This window comes from Paroedura picta, chromosome 3 (assembly GCF_049243985.1).
Source record: "Paroedura picta isolate Pp20150507F chromosome 3, Ppicta_v3.0, whole genome shotgun sequence".
Lineage (NCBI taxonomy): Eukaryota > Metazoa > Chordata > Lepidosauria > Squamata > Gekkonidae > Paroedura > Paroedura picta.
The window spans coordinates 117510434-117528113 of NC_135371.1; the positions used below are offsets into that span (position 1 = coordinate 117510434).

Genomic DNA, 17680 nt, shown 5'->3' on the forward strand with positions numbered 1-17680 from the left:
AACCTATCACCCACCTTGGCCCAACTGATAAAAGCACAGCTGCACTTCCTGGACCAAAGCTGGTTTGGGAATTTGGCTCAAGGACCCTGTCCTTACCACAAGACTCTTATGACAAGAGCAGCTGAGGGGGCTGTTTTTGTTGGCATTTTCTTATGGCAGTGGATAAAACTGAAGCAAAACACAGGCACGGAGGCCTAGGGCAGACTACAGGTAACTACCGCTGGGGCAGAGAAAACCACAGGGCTCACTCACCTTTTCAGCGTCAATAGTCTTTGGCAAGAATGTTGCCGGAGAAATGGATATATGCAGCAAATCCCGCGTGGGAGGAAACCAGCTATACTATGCGCTCTTTCCTGGAATGATCTAGCAAATGCCTGAGAAGTAAAGCTGATACGAAAAAAAGCCCCAAAAGTCCATGACAGCATCTGCAAGAACTTGCAGCACCCTCGTGGGGACCCCCTTCCCCTACATGTTATTTACTCCATTGTCCCTGTGCAGTTATACTAACACTGTAGGCTACATTCAAACACTTGGCACAGCCTAAAAACTTATATTTTATGTGATGTGCAGCCCACATGTCTCCCTGTCTCCTGGAAAGGACCATCTTAGCATAAGGTTAATGGAAAGGGGTGGGTTTTTTCCCCATCCTTGGTATATTGTTGCTTTTAAATCACTTCTAAGACCCAGCGGCAAATCCACTGTAGTTGTGTGGCGAACAGCATTTGACTGTGATCCAGGAGCAGTCTGCTGGGGTTACATGTAGAGGCACAAAGCAAAGCCCAGGCACCACTGAAGCAAAAACAGCAAAACCTCGGCACCACAACCCTATCAGACTGAGCAAATGAGTCAGTGTGCATTAGCCAGTGGTTGCCAATAATCTCCTAATTAAACCCTTCAGCTGTTTTTCTAGCATGGAAATCTGCAACTGCCAAAAGCCAGATGGCTGAAGCAGCAAGCAGTAGGAAGCCATCCCTCAGGTGGAACACAAAAAGTGGTAGCACACCTGCCCCCACCTGGAACTTCACATGTGTGTGCTTAAAGCACAAATGCACAAAACACCAGCAGGGTAGGATGAAAATGCACCACCATTCTTCAGGAGGAAGCAACAGGAAGCCCCCCTTTCCCACTGTGGGGTATTTGAGACACCCCTAGCATAACTTCCTTTTGTTGCCAACCTTATGATGAGATGCAGGGTCCATCCTCATTATTGTTCATTGCAGAAATTGTAAGTGAAGATAGAGTAAGGAAAATCAAGAGCAGCTAGATGTAATGAAAGGTCTGTGCAGTCTAGTAGTTTGGTTCCCAGTGGGTCGTCGGAGGCTTGCGGGAATCCCAGTGCACTGTCCCCCTGCCCTTCTAGGCCAGCAGCAGCAATTTGGAGTAAGAGGCTGCAGGTAGTGGATGCAGCTAATGCTCATTGATAAAATGTCCCGTTTTTGAGCTGCGGTATTTTCTGGTTACAAAACCAGCACTCAGCAGGGTAGCATTTGTGAATTCTGAAGTCTTTAGAAATTGCTGCCATTGAATTCATCCTTACTCATGGTCTCAAGCACATTTGGCAACCAAATATGGGTTATCTAAAGGCACGCCACTACAAATGAGCCATGTGCGGCCTTGCAGCGGAAGACTGCCCCTGAAACATCCACTCCTTTTGAACAGGGACATGAAGCACAGTAGGACAGCATGCACACATGCCCACTACGTTTTCTATACATGTCTACTTCTCCCTCCTCTTGTGCTTCAGTGCAGAATGTCCCCAGCCCAGTGCCACTCCTGTTGACAGGCAGGCGACCACGAGCTGGCAGTCTGTGACAGGAGGGAAGAAATCCGAACTCACATGGCCATCACCGCATATGAGAATCTCCCAAGCCAGAGCCTGTCAAAAGATTATAGCTTTGTAAATATCCACTGACCGTTTCTTCATCAGCTGCAAATGGTGGTTTCAGCTGCATTTCCAAGTAGGTGCTCGGGAAACAACTTGGGTATCTGACAGGCCTTTGCTCACTGATCTGAAGTACGATCCCAAACAGGGCCAAGCTCTGGCTTTTCCAGCCTTCCTTGCAGCAGTTTACGGTCATTCTCTGGGTCTACAGTCCTCTGCTTCTGCAGCAGCATCCATCACTTGGACAACTTGCTCCTCCCCATACCTGCTTGTTGGACTTGAGCTCATTTTGCTTCCTGAAATGGATGTGTTAACTGCAAGCTGGCTACAACAGTTCATTTAGTAGATGTCCAAGGAACTGACAGCTGGTCCATCTAACAGTCTTAACTTTTAAAAAAATGCTGGCTGCTTAAGAGCATGGCTTCCCACCAAAAATCTGTAATCAGGAACACGGGCAAACTGGACGCAAGTTTGGAAATGGCACATTTAAAAGTCAAACCGTGTCAACAGTCTCTAGCCCACTACAACAGTACGAGTACTTCCCTACAACCCTTTTATTTATTTACACTCTGCCCCCCTCCCCCAGTGGAAACCCAAAGCTCCTAGCCTGAACCCGGTTCTTCCATCTCCAATGCGCTTAGCTGGTATCACACAAGCCCTGTCAAATAATCCCAAATAAAAACAGATTCCCAGATGAAGTCTGGGGCCTGCACATATTCATTTTAACCAGGGTCTCCAACTGTCATACGCTCAGGGCATTTGTGCTTTAGTGAGGAATTTGCAATGTAATTCCATGGTCCAGTTCTATTCAAAGAATGGTCAGTACAGATTTGTATTGGGCATTGATGTTGCTGCAATTCGTAATCAGCCAGATTCCAACTGAGTCACTGGAGTTTATGCTGCTTCATGGAGAACTATCAGAAGGTTATATGGGATCAATGATGCAGAAGATCAGTTCAGGTGCTCATTCCATCTCACATCCACTTCTCTGGAAGACATGTTGGATCTTATGAATGAGCTGACTTGGTAACTCAGCATATCCTTTCTTGTGGTCCAGCTCCCAGACTAGTTATGTCACGACCTAGAGAAATACTCCACCATTCACTAAACTACTTCTACAACACTACTCAAAATTTCAGTGTGTATAGAAGAATGACCATCATATAACAGCCCTTGAACTACACTGAAATGTATACTCTGCATGAACAATGTACGCATGACCAAGAAGCCCTGTCAGATCAACCAGAGCAAGCAGGCTTCACAATTCTAAGGTGAAATATCTTGAGCTCTTCCTTGCACTGAAAGGTTTAAGACATGCTACAGATCCCCAAGAGCAGTGGTCCCCAACCTTTCTGAGGTTGGGGACCGGCAGGGCATCAGGTCGCGCCCGCGTGCCGCGCCCACGCATCGGGCCGCACCCGGCCCTGATTCCCTCTCCCCGCCCTCCCGCAGTAAGAAGCTTCCCGGGCCGCAAGCTTGCGGCCTGGGAAGTTTTTTACTGCAGGGGGGGGCAGGGAGAGGGAGCCGCAGCCCAGCGCCATGGCCTTCGCGGCCCGGCACCGGGCCGCGGCCCACAGGTTGGGGACCACTGCCCAAGAGCCTCTTGTGGTGTAGAGTGGTAAGCAGCAGAAATGCTGTCTGAAGTTGTCTGTCCATGAGGTTGGGAGTTTGATCCCAGCAGCTGGCTCAAGGTTGATTCAGCCTTCCATCCTTCCAAGATTGGTAAAATGAGTACCCAGCTTCTTGGGGGGTAAAACGGTAATGACTGGGGAAGGCACTGGCAAGGCCACCCCGTATTGAGTCTGCCATGAAAACGCTGGAGGGCGTCACCCCAAGGGTCAGACATGACTCGGTGCTTGCACAGGGGATACCTTTACCTTTACAGATCCCCCATGGGAACTGAGATATTACTTTGCAAAGCATTGCACTGGAGTAGCCCGATTCCCTTGTGTCCATTATGACCATACCTGTCCTCTTCCAAACTAATATCCCGACCTCCATTCTGTTGGGAATCAATGACACGGAACATGAACCAAAAGGGCATGCCAATTCCACTGCCCATTTCTGCTCCAAGAAAGCAACTCCCAGTGTGAAGGCACCCAACTCTGGTTGCTATAGGATATCATTTCCTAATACCAATCTTAAACATCTGGTTACCAACAGAGGGGGGGAAAACATGGGTAAAAGTTCTTAGAACCCGAGAATCTTGATTTTTTTTTTTTTATTCCCAGCTCTGGACAAAATAGTAGGATCCTGTGCAATAGGGGGCAACATGCAACCAGTATGTAAGCCCCGAGGCACTTTTGTGCTACAACATTAATCTCTGCTTTTAAGTTCAAACAATACGTTTTTAGCCCTCATGATTTCAAAGATTTTTTTTTTTAGAATATAACTTCAGTGTGCTCCTGTCTAGCTGGGCATTGCTCCAGACATGCATATGGAGTCTCTGCTTACGTATCTGTAACACTCTTGTTTCTGGGACACAAATGAACAGGGCAGCACTGCTCATTACTCACTGGCGCTAACACTGCATTCACCAGCAAGCCCATCTTCTAAGCATAGCCCACTGGTCATGGCTGCTGCACGTGGAACTTTGGCAGTTGTGGTTCAGAGAGAGCTCAATAACCTTGTAAAGCTCTCACATTCTTTTAAATGGTGCTTCAAGCTGGTCTATACAGAGGTTTGGAAGGAACAAAATTCTGTACCGTGCATTCTCAGCATAATCAAGAAGGCTCATATTATGTATACTGGGCCACCCCCTTAAATCTAATTCTGCCAGTCTGCAAGGAGACTATTTTACTATGGCATTTTCTCCACCCTGCCACCGACTTTTGATGTTACAATTATTCTGTGATGGTTGTTTCTGTATGTTGATCTTGGATCATAATAAGCCTGTTACAATATGGGCTTGGCCTGTTTTAAACAAGAGAAGACCCTTTTCTAGTGTTACAGAAGTAGCAAAACCAAGAACCATATTTTCTTCTGAAAGAAAGAACAGGGCTACCGGTCAGTTCCTATTCCTCCTTTAGTCCTCAAAGTTTTTACACACTGCCAATACGATCTGTAACAGCTCCCATAAGAATACAATATGAGCCGAGCCAGACATACAATGTTAACTGCACCGCAATGAACAGCCCTTTTCCAAACATTTCATTTCAGACTTTCCTGTGATTGTGCAATACGCACTGCACAGGCAATGTGCATTTAAAAAAACACAAACAAACTTAATTTTCCCAGTTGATTACAGCGGTGCATGTTGAGCCACATCTTCTGGGGACTTCCCCTAACTCTGGACGAAACATAAAGCTGTCTGTTCTTTTTGTTATTTCCTAAATCCATTTCTTGTTAAAAACATATTAGCAAACACCACCAGATAACCACCCTCTAGCTGAATACTGAGGACTTCCACCTCCCTTAGATACTGATTAATTTTAGCTATTCCAATGTCCCTTCCGGAGGGCCAACAGGTCTGGAAATACTAAACCGAGTTGGGTGTTTTTTTTTCAGTTTAAATATTTATATTTTTAAAAAAATGAGAAGAAAAAATAAAAAGCAATTGACTTCAGGCAACAACCATGAAAATTGGAAGAAAAGCCTAACAAACAGAAAAAGAGAATAAAAAGATACTTGATTAAAACCTCCTGACTTCTCCAGCAGGTTGCCTTGCCCATCACAGCAAAAAGGGAGGGAGCAGTCAGGGCCGTCAAGTGCTACTGTGGGAGAGGTGCTGAAGCACAAATTACCTCTGTTAAATTGCGCTTGGGGCAGAGAGAAGCAGAACTGCATCTCACCATCCTTTCCCAAAACACACAATGCACTATGGCGAGTGAGAAGCGGGGGGTGGGGGGACAGAGTTACAACACACACGGGATGGGAGAAGGAAGGGATTTTGCAGTCCTCCCACCCTGGCCTTCTTGCTTTTTCTCTCTTTGGGCAACCAGGATATAGAAGCTGAAAAGCCGGGGTCATCATTTCCACCCCCCTCCCCTCGCGATGTCCGATCAAAGCTCTTGCCGTTCTCACACACCGCTGATGTCTTGCTTGCATGGCGGCAGAGGAAGGCTGAAATGGCTGAAACAGTAGCGACTGGCAGGGTGCCCCCATCCCTCCCCCCCTGCAAGCTGCACCCATTTGCCTCAGCCCATGAAGGAGTCACCCTCATCTTCCTCAAAGTGACACTGCTGCAGCACTTTGATGTGGTACTCGTAGATCTTGAGCGCAGGTCCCAGACGGATAGACAAGCCTGTCAACACGTCAGTGCGCTGCATCAGCAACAAGGACTTCCCATCGATCTCCTGCAGGGGGAGCAGTGTGGGCAGAAAAGGTTAGGGTCAAAGGGCACAGGAAAGACAACAGCAGAGAGCTAGGATGAGCTAACCTGAGAGGAATGAGGAGAGAACATCTACCTTGTGAATGTGGTAAGCCAGGCATTCTACAAATGCACAGTGGCAATCATTCCTTAAATTTACAGCATCCCATAAAGTTTCAGTTAGTAATTATATATAAACTTTATCACTGCTGCGTTGTTTTCATTAAGAATTATTGCAGCTCTACTGGCTTAGAGCACCACAAGCCAAGTTTAGCTATCGTGAGCATGGCCTTATACTTTATCAAGAGATTCCTTAATAAGTTGAAATTGGTCCTTAAATATAAAAACCATTGTCCCTTGAAAAAGCTGTAAGGCGAAACGCGTTGGGACTTGCGTGAAATAATAAGAATAAAAGAATTACTGAGGCGAGAAGTGTCTATATAAGTCCAATTTGCATATTTTATTGCCATAGTGCATCTATATTTTTCTGCAAATCTTCAGGCAGGAGTTTCGTATTTGGTAGCCATAGATGCAACACTCTACTCATTCTCCACACTAAATGGTGACAGTAGGAGATACAACAGCATGGCTCTAAAGCAGGGGTGGCCAAGTGGTGGCACCCCAGGATGCCTATGGGCTACAATATTACCATGAGCCCTCATCAACATGCTGCTGGCAGGAGCTCATAGCCAATGTGGTCCATGGACATCTGAAGAGTTACAGTTTGGCCACCCCTGCTCTAAAAGCAAGAAAGGCTAAATAATGGTCACAGAGAGCTCCCAGTCCACATGATGAATATCTTGTCTGCTCTGATTATCTGCAAAGGTCCTGTTTCGGGTGCCCCACCATCTGAGGCAAGACAATGGCAGTCAGAGAAAGGTGCCTCTTGGATGTGGCTCCAGAACTTTGGACATTCTCCTCCAGGAAGATTCATCTGCTGCCCTCTACTGTTGTCTTCTGCCAGCTGCTGATGACTTTAGTTTTGTCTGACATACTCCCAGTAACTCTTGCTGGCCCTTCTCCCTGGTCTTGTTGTTGTGCATTTATATACATTTATTGAACTGTTTTATATATTTCTAAATGTTGTTTTAATGTTCAAATGGCTTGCTGTTTTTGTTTGTCACCTTGATGATCTTACGGTGGTGTAAAGATGGCATAAAAATGTTTTAAATAAATTGAAAATAAATCTGTGTGCAGAATCCCTGAAGAATGGTACCATAACTTGTTAGGCCTCTGAGGCAAGATCACTGGCAGGTGACAGAGTCAAGCTTTGGTTGAAGAGAAGGGGCAGCAGAACCAAATCCACAGAGCTATTGAATACCCTCTCCTCAACAAAACTGCTTTGTACCACTGGCCTTTCAAGTTCAGTGTTAAATACACTGACAGGCAATAGAATCATAGAGTTGGGAGGGGCCATACAAGCCACCTAGTCCACCCCCCTGCTCAATGCAGGATTAGCCTAAATCATCCATGAGAAGCATCTATCCAGCCGCTGCTTGAATACTGCCAGTGAGGGGGAGCTCACCACCTCCTTAGGCAGCTGATTCCACTGCTGAACTACTCTGACTGAATTTTTTTTTCTGATATCTAGCCGGTACTGTTATGCAGAGTTTAAACCCATCACTGTGGGTCCTATCATCTGCTGCCAACAGGAACCTTTCCCGTCCTCCTCTAAGTGACACCCCTTCAAATACTTTAAAAAAGCAATCATGTCTCCTCTCAACCTCCAGGCTGAACATTCCCAGGTCCCTTAGCCTTTCCTCACAGGGCTTGGTTCCCAAGCCCCAGATCATACTGAATTCTCCAAGGTCTGTCTGTGCCTTTCACATCACATGCTACCAAATCTGAAGATGCTGGCAATTGTACTCGGGGTCTTTTCCAAGCAAAGCAGAAGTTCCATTACTTGGAGCACCTCCCCAAAAACTCCCAACGGAGGATGATGCAGAGAGCTACCTGCTTGGCTGATTCGGGAGGGTGAAATGGGAAAAGATAGAACTCTGAGGATACACAAACAAACATCAGAGCCACTGAGCTCTGAAAACATGCTCCCTTTGTTCTAATTGGAGAAGCCCATACATTTCCAGGTCTGAACTCGAGCAAAATGATCCTGTAGACCTAAAGCAGAAACCAGCACTGTGTGAGCAGTGATGGCTGGGTAGGGACTGGGACTCTGCACCTTCCAAGTTACTTTTTTAAAAAGTCAAACATGTCTTTGGGAAAACCAGTACCAAATATGAAATATTAAATTACATGATAGTACATGTACCACTTACATATTTTTTTAAGTCTGCCTGAAGTTTTTTTTTTGGGGGGGGCATGTAGTCACTAGAGACAGGGCGGAGTAATATTTAATTTAACAAATAAATAAAACAGATTCATGAACTGTAATTCTTATAAAGTGATGCCAAGACAAAGCCTGGATCATATGTGAGAGAAGCTGTCACAACTTCTGCTTTGAGCTTTGACTTTCAAAGCATTCAGCCTTGCAATCCCTTTTCTATGTTATTGTAAGGCCTGAGGCTGCTAGGATATTATAGATGCTCAGAGTTCAGTTTCAGCCTAAATCCAAAATCTTCCTCTTAGTAGGTTCTCACCTGCTCTTGAAAGGCAGATGCTTGCTCAGCAAACCCAGCTTCTGTGAAATAATCTACAACATCACTGACAGTCCATTCCACGGGGTCAGAAGGTTTCTCCTTCACTGAGCTAGGAGGAGGGAGAAAAGGAGAGAAAGAATTCAGACTCAGGGGAGTTGCTGGGACCACTCACCAATAGGTGAACATGAAAAAAAGAACATAGACATAAGGATCTAGCTGATAAAATGGATGTGCCTTCAGTCAGTCACTCAAGTAGTCTGCAGAAAGCAATGGCCAAGCTTCCCCCCCCTTCCAAGGAGGGAATATTCCCAACAGGAATGCTTCAAATGGTAACAGCACACATCCAGTTCATGTACTGCCCCCTCAATCAACCACAGTGGTGTAGTGGCTAAGACTCTAATCTGGAGAACAGGATTGGATTCCCCACTCCTCCTCCACAGGCAGCCATCTGGGTGGCCTTGGGCTAGTCACAGTTCTCTTGGGGCTGTTCTCATAGAGCAGCTATCTTAGAACTCTCTCAGCCCCACCTACCTCACAGGGTCTATTGTGGGGGGTGGAAGGTATGTGTGTGTATGTATATGCATGTGTATATATATATATATGTATACACACACACACACCCGGTAATATACACACACACCCTGTAAAATTATATATTAATAATATATTAAATACCCTATGTCAGGATATGCAAGTATTTCAGCTCCATTCTACCTGTTGTGGAATCCAGAAAAGAGGCTCACTTCCTCCAGTAGGCAGTACAAGCAGTGGCAGCTGCAGAAACAGGCATGGTTGGCACACCCTCCCCAATCCAGTCCCATGGTCCCAGAAAACAGAGAAGACACTACTGCTGCCACCATACTATTTTGGGCAGCTGCAACTCCTCACTCAGGCAGTAACTTCTGTTCCCAGGCCATGCAACAGGTGAGAGATGGTGCTGCCAGAGTGAGTAAAGAAAATCCTGTTGCCCTTAAAACCACGCATGCTGCTGCCACCAACTACTGGCTGGTGCAGTCAAAACAGCTCCTTCCTTATTTTTGTACGTACAGGGCAAGGCCAGGGGATGAGCTTAGGCTTGCAAGTTTCTCCATGTGCCACCTGTACCCACTGATGGAAGAAGGGAGTCAGTTTCATTTTGCTAAAGTCAGAAAAGCAGCAACGAAAGCAGAGGAGAATACATCAAAAGGATCATGTGCAAAGTGCTCATCCTTAAGGAAGAGGCTTTAGCACTTGGGCAAGACTTACGTGCAGCTGAAGGGCCTCCCATCTGCCTGGGTGCCAGGTCTTCCAGGAGAGGAGGGCACAGAAGGCTCAGTACCTGCAACAGCTGGTGACACTGCAGGAAAGAGGGAAAGGGAAGGTGGTCTTACTCTGGCTCAATGCAACAGGCTTTAACCAGTTTGCAGATGAAGCTGGAAAGTGTATAAAGTACAATGGTGGGGAAGCTTCTTTTGGCTTTTCCAAGGCTGGGGAGAAGAATAAAAAGATGTGAGCTCTGACTCACAAAAGCTCATACTGGAATGAATGTTGTTAGGTGCCAGTGGGTTTCTGTTGTATTTTGCCACAACAGACTAACACCAGTGCCCCTCTGGGAAGAATACCAGCCAGTTCAGTTTCAACTCCCAGCCCACAAGCACTCTGCCAGTGCCTTCTACCCAGCACCCCAGTCTCCCTCCATATCATATGCTATCCTAATCTTGGGCTGACAGCCACAGTTTTTAGTATTCAGTTAAAGAACTGCCTCAGGGTACAAGAAAAACTGCTTACTCCAAGAATGGCCTAATAGTTCCACCCTCAAGATCTTTTTGCCACGGACGTGGCCTTCTCCCATCTCCTGGGAAGATCCAGGCCTCTGCAATTACTCTCACTAATTGCAGCCCACTCCTACTTCCGGTTCATTGGCCCATACCTGCTCTGTCAGGCTGCTGATAGGTGCTGCCATCCTTCTTGCTGCCCCCCAGATGCTGACAGGCACTTTCTCCAGGCCAAGAGGCCTTAGTATGACATCGCTCGTTTCCTTCATGGTGGGGATGTTCAGATCCTTGGTTCAAGGAGTGCTCCTCAAGGGAGCGCAGGTCTCTGGGGAGGGCACTGCTGGGTGGGACTTCTTTCCCACCATGCTTACTGTCCTTACAGTCCCCATTCACCTGGCCTATCCCCGACCGGCTGTAGTTGCTGGCCTCATAATCTTGAGCCACCTCTGAACCTTCGGACATGGTGGACACTTCATCCTCCTCCTCTTCTTCTTCCTCCTCCTCTTCACCTTTTGCCTCCTCACCTGCCTTCTATGGACATCAAAAAGACTGAGTGAAAACAGAATCCCCGGGCTTCATTGCCCTCCTTTCCCAATTCTTGGCTGGTTAGTCAAACAGGTTTGCACTTACGTATAACAGTTGTTCATAGATGTCTTGTGTGCAGCCACATATCTGGCCTGCGCATGCGCACTCCCAATATGGGGCTGTACTCAGACACAATGAACCTTTACTGCAAAGCTTTCCAAGCCCTAATCAGTATCCGAACTACAGTGGCCCTACTTGTCGGCTTCAATTTCTCTTTCAATCTCACCTCCTTAGGAGCAAAGGACACCCTGGCATCACAGGCATTAAACCATGGTGCTACCGTGCCATGCTCAACAGGTCCTTTAAACAAAAGAACAAACCTCCTGACCCAGGAAGAATATTAAAGCAAAGGAAGCAAAAATCACCATCTCTCCACCTTATGACGGGAAACAAATTAGCCCGTATTTATATTAACAGGCTTGTGTCCAAAAAGTTTAGCAAAACCTTAAAATACGGGGTCTTGTTTTTGGACAAGCCGCAATTGTGTCTTAGGTCGGCAAATGCCCGGTCCTCGACCAGACTGACAGCGCTGGTCTCCACTCCTGACCAATACCACACGATTGTTCCCCTTGAGCTTCGCATTTGCACTCCTTCACTTATGACTCCCACGACCTCCCGACCTCGGTGGAGGTTGCGGAGCCCTTTCGGTCAAAACACAAGCTGTCCCTTTGTTCTGTGTTTATACGGAGCCGGGCGAGGCGTCGCGTGTGCGCGCCAGCCCAGGGCCCCTCGGCGGCGTCAAACTTCCGCTCCTCAAGGGCCACACGCAGCTTTGCCGCGCTCGAGAAAGGCCCTCGGTGCGCCGAAGGGAGCTGAGTCAACTCCCTCCGCCGCTAAGACGAGTCGGTCACCCAACTAGCCTTTTCCCAGAATACTTCGGAACTGCACGGGGGAATATTGCCCCGTTGAAAAGCCAGGCGCCAATCCTAGCGCCCCCTCCGGTGCCTGAATGATTTGATTGGGTGCTGCCCATAACTCTTCCTCCCCGACACACGCACACCTGCACGAGCGCCCGCTGACAACCTTTTTTTTTTGGGGGGGGGGTCTGGGCGCCGGCCGTCTTCTCCGGGCCCCGCCCCTCCCACAAGTATTGGGGGCCCCCCTGCGCGCGCACTCCAAGCATTCCGCTTCCGTCCTGGAAAGCCTCACCTGTTCCCCTCCGCCCAGGGCAGCGCCTCCCGCCCCCCCCCCCCCCACCGCGCGCCCCGGCGGCCCCCTCACCTTGCTCCTGTACGCCCTGGCGTTGGGGGCCCGGGCCTGCGCGCCTCTCTCCGCCCTGGGCAAGGCGACGTTGTTGCTGCCGCCGCCGCCCCCGCCGCCGCCGCCACCCAAGCGGGTCCTCTCCAGCCTCTCCTCTTGGAGCAGCCCCTGTGCTCGGCCTCGAGTCACCCGGCCGCCCCCAGGCGCGGCGCCGTCGCCGCCAAAGTAGCGCACGATTTCTCGCAGGCTAACGGGGGAGGGCTCCTCCTGGGCTTGAGGAGGCGGCGGTCGCTCCCGTCCGGTCCGACGAGGCGGCGGCGGCGGCGGCGGAGGGGGAGGCGGCGGCGGCGCGGCTGGCTCTGCGCGAGGCGCTGCACGCTGGGAGGACCGGGGCGTCGCGGTGGCGGCAGCAGCGGCGGCGGCGGGAGCGCTGGGCGGGGAAGTGCGGGCCGGCCGCTGCGGGGCCGCCGGGCTGGCGGCGGGCGCTCCGCCTCGCCGGGGCGGCTGGACCCGCGCAGCGTTGCGGTACGAGATGCTTCCCTTGTAGCTGACGCGGAGCACGGCGCGCTGCTGGATGAGCTTTTCCAGCTCGGCGCGGGTGCGCTCCGGCTCCGGGCCGTGCCGCCGGCGCACCATGCGGCAGATGCGCTCCAGGTCCGGGCGCGCCTTGCGCGAGCGCAGCGAGTCGATGGTGTCCAGGATCCACTCCTGGTAGCGCGGCGCCTCCTGGCCCGGGGGCGGCGGCGGGGGCCCGGCCATAGTGCTGCCGCCTCCCCCGGGGCTTCGCTGCCCCCGCGCGCCGCTCCGCCTTGGCCTCGACCCGCGCTCGCTCGCACGGCGCCAACTGGACCCTCCGCCCGGCAGGCGCTGCTGCTGCTGGAAGCGGTGGCGCGCGGGCTGGTCCGGGCAGCGCGAGCTCCTCCCTCCCTTCCCCCAGTCGCACGCGCCGCCGCCTCCACCACCGCCCGAGCGGGACCCGCAGCCGCTTAAGGAGGCGCTGTTGCCTCCCGTAGCCTCCCTACACTTGGCGGCTTAAGGTGGAGCAGGAGAATTCCCTCCGTCCCCTTCGCGGCCGCGCCACAGAGCGCTTTCTGGTCGCCTTCGTCAGAAGCGGCCCTCGGAACGACACAAGGCGGCTCCATTTATAGCAGCGGGAGCGGATTTCGACGGGAAGTGGGAGAGAAGTTAGGGGGTTGCCTCCCCGCCCGCTATTCTTCTGCCATGCTTAGGTTTGCGCCCTCGGCCTCTTCTTAATTCCTCCAAACGGCAAAGCCTCGCCCCTTTCCCCCGCCCCCAGCCGATGCAAGTCGGCCGCCAGCCCCGGTTGGTCTCGAAACCACGGCCATGCCCGTCTGCCCCTCCTTGCTCCCCCTGTGCTCGCTCCTGTACACTGCTCAGTGTCGCCTGCAGCAGCAAAATGGGGAGCGCTCAAATATGAAAGCCGTGCAGAGCCTCCGGGGGAAGAACATGGGGGGGGGAGGGGGGAGAGATCGTCTGGCTGCCCCTCCTTCAGTTCAGACCCCCACTTCCCACTGCAGTCCCAGAGGCTGCACAGCTCAAGCAGTTCCACGGAAGTATAGACTGGTGACTACCCAGTAAATATAGCCAGGATCAGGCAGTGCTACTTTTAGTAAGTACAACTAAATTAGCTTCCCTGCACATAGGGATAGTGTGCCCTTCACCCAAGACTGGCCTGTAGCTGTGGCCCACATTCCCCTAGAAATGTAATAAGGAAAGCCCAACCTCGAAATGGTCTCTTGCTGAGTCTGTGGCATTCCCATTACTTCCCTGGTTGGCCAAGCCCCAGGTGCACATGATATGATGAGGCAACAAAACATAAGCTGATGTTTATAAATGAGAAACAAAGCAGAATCAGCTGCTGTCTGATCCTGTGGCTAAGACACACTGGTGCTAGGCCTGAAAAAATTGGGGTTCCCTGGCACAGGGGGCCAAAATCTTACCTGCCTATTATACCTATTATGAAAAACAAAACAAAACACTGCTGTTCTTTCACATAAAAGCAGCAATAGAAAACCCTTGTATTCTCTCTTTGGAGAATGCATTGGCAAAGAAATGCAAGAATGTTTGGGTTTCTTAGCCTACACTCAGTCTCTGGAATATTTCAGAACAACAACAACAACGCCTAGCAGATTCACTTCTGTCCCTGGGCAAGGCGGAGATCACAATGAACACAACCAACTACAGTCTATCATTAATGAAGTGGCCAGCTTGAATAACTCAAGTGCAGCAATGTCTTTTTCCATTCCATCACTCCCATCTGCCCAAGGGCCATTCTTGACAAGCACCCTTGGACGCTTCTTATAGGATCCTTTCTTCATGGCTAAACCGCCACCAGTGACTGACACTACCAGCACTTTCCTTGCTCTAAACCATCTTCCCCGCCATACTGGTGCTGCATGAACTGTAAAAGTCAGTTTCTGAATTTTGATTCTGTTTTGGCATGACCAAAAGTCAGGATGCAGCTATGCAGACAGACTAGAATATGTAACCAGAAGCAGGCTTGGTTCTCAGAGACATCCCCCCATCACTAGGGCTGTATTGCACCAATGCTCACATTTGCAGTGCCCAAGTCCTCCCCACTTGCTCACAACAACAGGCATCACTCTTGTGCCATTAATGATAATCCTTTTTGTGCCTGCAGCAAGGAAGGAAAGCAACTCTTTGAACTTAATGGCTGCTAACAAGAAAATCCAAGGCGCTCTTTGCACTTCTATGGTGGATGGATAGCCCTAGTGAGTTGACAATATAAAACTTTGCCCTTTAAGCTTGCAAATTTGTGGTGCTATGTGAAATCATCATGACAACCTGAACATAGCACAGGCCACATGTGTCTATCATGTAGTTTTCTGTTAATCTCAATCAAGAAGGCAGAGGAGCTATAGTCCCCATTCCCTCCTTGTAACTCATTCTGAACAAAGTCATGTTTGTATCCCTCCTTTGATTCACTTATTCTAACTCAAGTCACTTCAATCCACATTAAAACAGGGCAAAAATTCCTACATTTCTTGATTCATAAATTCCTAAGAATGGAACAAAGGCAAGATATAATAACCATAAGGGTCATAGGTAACAAGAACTCCTGTCCATCCCTGTAACTTATGGGAAACAGAGGCACAGGAAGGGGAAGTTATGTTCATAAACTGAGTCAGCAACAGGAAGTGGTCAGGAGTGAAGTGCCTTCCAGTTCTTTTTGACCCCTATCCTTTGACAGCCACAAATACAGTAAGCTATCATTCAGATAAAAAAAAAAAACACCTCCTCTGTATTTGTCAAATTATGCCCCAGGAGAATTTATTACTTGTTTAATATCTATATTTCTCACTTGAGGATTCTGGAAACACCAGGGGTGAGGGTGCTATTTTGTTGGCAAGTATAGTGTGTCCCTGGACTTCCTGATTACTAAGCAGTATGGGCCACACAGAATTTTCTCTTCTGTGTGCAAATTTCAAATTACATGGACACTAGCTACGCTTTAGACATGCTCACTCTAAAAAGAAATGTCTGCAGATTCCCCTAAAACAGTGCTACAGATCACAGGCCCAGCTTTTACATTCTGATAAGAACAGGTAAATGAACAAGGGGATATTCAACAGCATAGTTCCTTACCTAGTGTAACAGAGTTAGTCTTATGCAAAACATAAAGGGATGAGATGCCATGGGAGCAAGTCCATTTGCTCCACAACCCCAAAGAACATTCTACAGCCTTATAACATCTGTATGTAGAAGCACTTCAGTCACACCTAGGAGATCCTGTATGTTGTCACATATACCCAAGTGCAGGATTTGTGACCAGCCTCTTTGGCTATAGCTTTTGGCGTGCCTGGCTTGAGGGAACATTAGATAACATACCTAATGGGCATGTTTTTCTTTTTGAGCAATCCTGTGGAAATCCTTTCAGTTGCACTGGGGATTCCAGTGTCCTTCCGCCCCCCTGGGTCTTCTTCACCCCATTACCTAGCCAGGCAAAGCCTCCCTGCCTCTTTGTAACATCAAAAATGAAATTATGCAAGAGCAGGGACCAAGCAGGTCATCTGGGAGGCCAGAAACAGAATAGTTTACAATGAGTTTAGAGGTTTCAGTGCTCATGGCTCATGTACCTTTCTTTTGTTCCACTGCCACCACTGGCCAATTTTTTTTACAGGTTTTTCAAATCATAGCAAAAACTAGCCATATCAGTTCACCAGAGGCAAAAAATGGAATCCCTCTTTGGCTTCCATTCTTTGAAAAAAATTGTCTTCAGCCTTCGATTGGAACATGAAGATGTAGCTCTTTTCTCAGAGAAGCCTTCCCTTCATGTGAATTAGATAAGCAACCAGCATGCCTCAAACTCTTTTTGAGTTGTATTCCTTTGTAGCCCAGTCCCTGGTGTTGTCTGTGGCTTTAAAGGGCCTGAAAATCACTTGTTTTAAATCAATTTCTGGCTTGTCTGCCAGCATTCAAAGGCTCAGCAAATATGGACATTATTTTGTGCATTAACAGACTTTACTTGGCACCTTAACAGGTCATCTACCTATATAACATGTCAAAGTATTTATTGTCTGTGCCAGTAAAAGAGGGTGGTAATTTGCAATGAGCATGATAGGAGCCTTCCATGGACCCCAACATGCTATGCTCCATAAAATAGCACTAGAATATACACATACCTAGAGAATCTAAGGCTTCTACAAACCAACAAGAGATTCTCAGTGCTACAGACTTTATAATCTGCCCCTAATCCTTTTAATGTGCTCTGAATCCCCCTTCCCTGAAAAATACAAAAGAAACCCTCAAAATACTGTGCCTCATTTATATTGGGATTTAATACTGATTAGCAATGAAAAATACTTGCAATTGAAATACTTTTAGTTAGATGAACTGAATCTAAGGATCAGAAGACAACATCCTGATATTATGGTATATCTATGGCATATTTACATATTTTAGGCATGATATCCCATCCCAGGCAGACTGTCAATGTTCATCAAGTTAATATTATCATGGGAGTGGAGAAATGTCCTCCTAGGAATTATATCCCTTATCTTCTCATCCGGTGTAATTCTTTAGCATCTCCCATTCAAATGTGTTCAGTCCAAATGGCCCTTTTGTTCTCCTTTCCACCACCCTACTCATTTTAACCCACCTTTCAGGAAGGGAATTGAACTCTTTTTTTTAAACAAAACTTTATTGGTAATAGTTTCAAATATGTTTACAACAAAGCACACTGTTAAAGAGAAAGTAGGGATTGTTTTAAACAAGTCTTGTTGGATTACATAGAAATGTTGTTTTTTCCTCCTGAGGCAGGGAGCGAGTAAGGATTTAGCTCCCCTTCTCCCCATCCCAGCAAAGAGGGGCTGAT

At 48.4% G+C, this 17680-nt stretch overlaps 1 protein-coding gene across 2 annotated transcripts; it reads right to left on the bottom strand.

Annotated features, from left to right (window-relative positions):
* Positions 1 to 4889: 4889 nt before the first annotated feature.
* Positions 4890 to 13575, bottom strand: SAMD1 (sterile alpha motif domain containing 1). 2 transcript variants are annotated; one of them, XM_077327343.1, is made up of 5 exons: positions 12346 to 13575; positions 10695 to 11067; positions 10031 to 10121; positions 8786 to 8894; positions 4890 to 6177 (listed from the first exon to the last, which is right to left on the bottom strand). In XM_077327343.1, the coding sequence occupies exons 1-5, from the start codon at positions 13081 to 13083 to the stop codon at positions 6019 to 6021; spliced, it is 1470 nt and encodes a 489-aa protein (XP_077183458.1). In that variant the 5' UTR covers positions 13084 to 13575; the 3' UTR covers positions 4890 to 6018. The 2 variants fall into 2 exon arrangements, with proteins under 2 accessions (XP_077183458.1, XP_077183457.1); XM_077327342.1 differs by having other exon boundaries at positions 10695 to 11070; positions 12346 to 13573.
* Positions 13576 to 17680: the final 4105 nt, after the last annotated feature.

Bases quoted from the DNA above. Each gene is read 5' to 3' on its own strand.
- SAMD1 (XM_077327342.1), bottom strand. From the start codon at position 13,083: ATGGCCGGGCCCCCGCCGCCGCCCCCGGGCCAGGAGGCGCCGCGCTAC. The intron at 8,895-10,030 runs GTAAGTCTTGCC...CCCTCCTCCTAG, and splicing joins GGGAGGCCCTTCAGCTGCAC to CTCAGTGAAGGAGAAACCTT. The intron at 6,178-8,785 runs GTGAGAACCTAC...CTCCCCCTGCAG, and splicing joins CATCTGCCTTTCAAGAGCAG to GAGATCGATGGGAAGTCCTT.